Source organism: Ostrea edulis, chromosome 4, assembly GCF_947568905.1.
Source record: "Ostrea edulis chromosome 4, xbOstEdul1.1, whole genome shotgun sequence".
In the NCBI taxonomy this organism is placed as follows: domain Eukaryota; kingdom Metazoa; phylum Mollusca; class Bivalvia; order Ostreida; family Ostreidae; genus Ostrea; species Ostrea edulis.
The window spans coordinates 1,708,713-1,711,601 of NC_079167.1; the positions used below are offsets into that span (position 1 = coordinate 1,708,713).

Genomic DNA, 2,889 nt, shown 5'->3' on the forward strand with positions numbered 1-2,889 from the left:
GTCATGTTAAAATTTTGTTCAAAAATATATTCAAAAATAATATAAAAACCTATTTCTAAAATCGTTTTTATTTAACACTCCTTCTAGTTGACTGCAATTGATTGAAAAATAACAAATGTCAAAGCTACATATCAGAAAATTAAAAAGTCGAACAAGGGGCGTAACTTGCGCGAAGTGTTGATGGTAACCTACGGGAAGTAACTCTTACCCGTAACGAATATTCTCCTCTGGTGGAAGTAGGAAAACAAATAAAAAAATTAATTTTTTTTTAATTTCTATCAAACCTTAGGGTTGATGCCTGAGCTTTTGTATTTTATTTCATAATTTATGGCTGTGCTTTGCAATTTAAAGCAAAATTATCTATTACATCAATCTGTAATATATTTATAAGAGTTTCCTGTCTGTGGTGTGGAATGCGGTATATTGCACATCGTTATTATCGAGGGAAGGTTAACAATAGGTTCGTATTACATACCCTGATAACAGACACAATAGCTGTTTCATTTAAAATTATATCCAAAATCACAATACCTGTGTGTGGGTTGTTTTTTTTAAATTATTTTTATTTTGACATCCTGTGGATTGCCCAACAAATCAATAACTGCGTTGTATGTACCTATTCACATATGTTGCATTTCTTCGTCATTTTTGTAAAAATCAAAAATCCACAGGTATTTGATGAATTGAGAAGGATTTTACGATGAGCGACTAAAAATTAAATGTGATCACGCGAATGGAATAATGACTAGACCGGCAGATGTGTATTGACGTGAGATTGACAAGGCATGTTACGTGTTCCTTTTGTTTATTTCCTGGCAACATCAAATGGATCGAAGTACATATGTTAACATATAAGTCCACTCAACTGAATGGGGGAATCGACAGAGTGACCCATGTCGTCAGCATTGTAATACCAGGGTCAAAGGCCATTCGATAAAATAGTCTTCTTACCTGTGCAATCAGTAATATAGATATATAAATAAACATGCACCAAGTTTGTGTTTATATTCCATTGTGTGAGGTAAAAACGCCTCCCGTGAATGAAAATATGAAATGAAAACTGTTACTGGAAACAATGGATTTAGTATTACAATTGGATTTAGTGGATTTCGATGACTGAGAGAGAGTTTGATGTAGCCGGGGATAGCACCATGATTGAAAAGAGGGACGACTCGCCCCCGAGGAGAGATAAAGACCCCCCGGCACACGATAGCAGCAGAGATTTATTTGGAATTCAACTTGAGGTTTTAAATTTATCAAAAATAATTTTCTACTACAGAAAATATCTTTAATTGTTTAATTTGAGCAGTTAGCTTTGAAGTATTGTATTTTCAAAATCCAGACTTTTAAAAATGCACACGTAATTAACATTCGGCACATGATAAAGGATCGTAAAACTGAGTGAATTATGTCTTTATGGAGGGCATAAAGGGGTGTTGACATTCACAAATCCAAAACAGGGTCGTATGTAGGATTTAGTATAGCCTTTGTGTACAATACACAAGACACTGCATTTGTGAGTTTCAAAATCAAATATGGATATAGGCCTCTAGTTACGTTGAATTATTCTGTCTAATGGTCCTTTGGTTTGATGGAAGAAGTAGGTGTAGAAATAAGGAATACCATTTTTATCATAAAATGACACAAAGTCGTTCTTGATAGACCATATAACTATAGCATTTTATCAGCAATCAAATGGGTAATAAATCAATAATTAATTATCCATTTTTGTCACTATCAAATGTAAAATGCACTAGTCACGCGGTATCCTGACGTGAATTTGTTACAACATATCGGGATTACCCTGATACTGTTGACAGATAGGACTGTGTTTCGTTATTCTCACTGATATAGCAATCAAACAGGTGTTGGCAGAACGTTCTTAAAAATAGTTCATCAAAGGAAATGGGTACATACTCTGTGTCATGATAAAAATATTATTTTAACCTTGAACATGTATATGATTATATCTGGGAGAATGCATGTCCGGAAAGAAGGAAATTTTATAAAATAACTGCACTGCACAAGTGTCTTTCCTTTTTCCTTGTTCTCACTCTCTAACCATTTTTAATAAAACAGAAATGCTGAAATTCATAAATGAGACTTCAGTAAAGAAGAACTACACATCAATCTAAATTTTATATATTTTTATCTGTCTGTGTGTGAATATATATATGCTTATATATATAGAATATATTTCTAAATCAATGCATAACATTTTTTAAAAGTATTCAATTCAGTAATCCAAAAATTCATTCAGTGTATTATAATGTTACTGTTAATGTGTATGCCTACATTCTGATACAAAATTTATTACATGTATCCGAGCAATTAAAAACAGATTTTTTTTTTAATCGAAATATCTGAACTGAATGTTGTTCTTACAAATGTATAGTGTACTTTTTTTCTACGAAAACCATCGATGATTCTAATAATCATGGGGAAAATCAGACGAGTGTATTTACTTCACGGTCATTAATTAAGGTAAATAACACATCAATGAAATCTGATATGGATGGAAAGTAGCGGAAAGTATGTACAATGATATTTTGAAGTTTCAAATTTATACATGCAACATTTTTAGTTCATAAATGCAGTTCAGATATTTCTAATTTTATTCACAAATAGTGAAAAGGATTGGGCAGCAGACACAGCCTAATTTAGCCCTCTCCCAAGCCAGCATAATATTACCTAGTTGCATGACTTGGTTCTTGGTGGTTCTGCCCGGTAATGGCCATAGTCATCTGGTTGATTATTCTGCCATTATGTGCACTTGTGTTGCTTTTTATAAAATTGGATAGTTTTCCTTCATCTTCGTTAGCTACCGCCGCGGTGGTCTAGAAGTAGAGCGTCCCCCCCATGCGGAAGGTCGGGTTCGATTCACGGCCG

At 33.5% G+C, this 2,889-nt stretch overlaps 1 protein-coding gene across 1 annotated transcript in view; it reads left to right on the forward strand.

Annotated features, from left to right (window-relative positions):
* Positions 1–512: 512 nt before the first annotated feature.
* LOC125670472 (ras-GEF domain-containing family member 1B-like) overlaps positions 513–2,889 on the forward strand; it is a 47,176-nt gene continuing 44,799 nt past the window's right edge. The window contains exon 1 of the mRNA XM_048905661.2: positions 513–1,244. Coding sequence (XP_048761618.2) covers positions 1,113–1,244 — 132 coding nt within the window. The 5' untranslated portion in view covers positions 513–1,112. The remainder of the gene's footprint in view (positions 1,245–2,889) is intronic.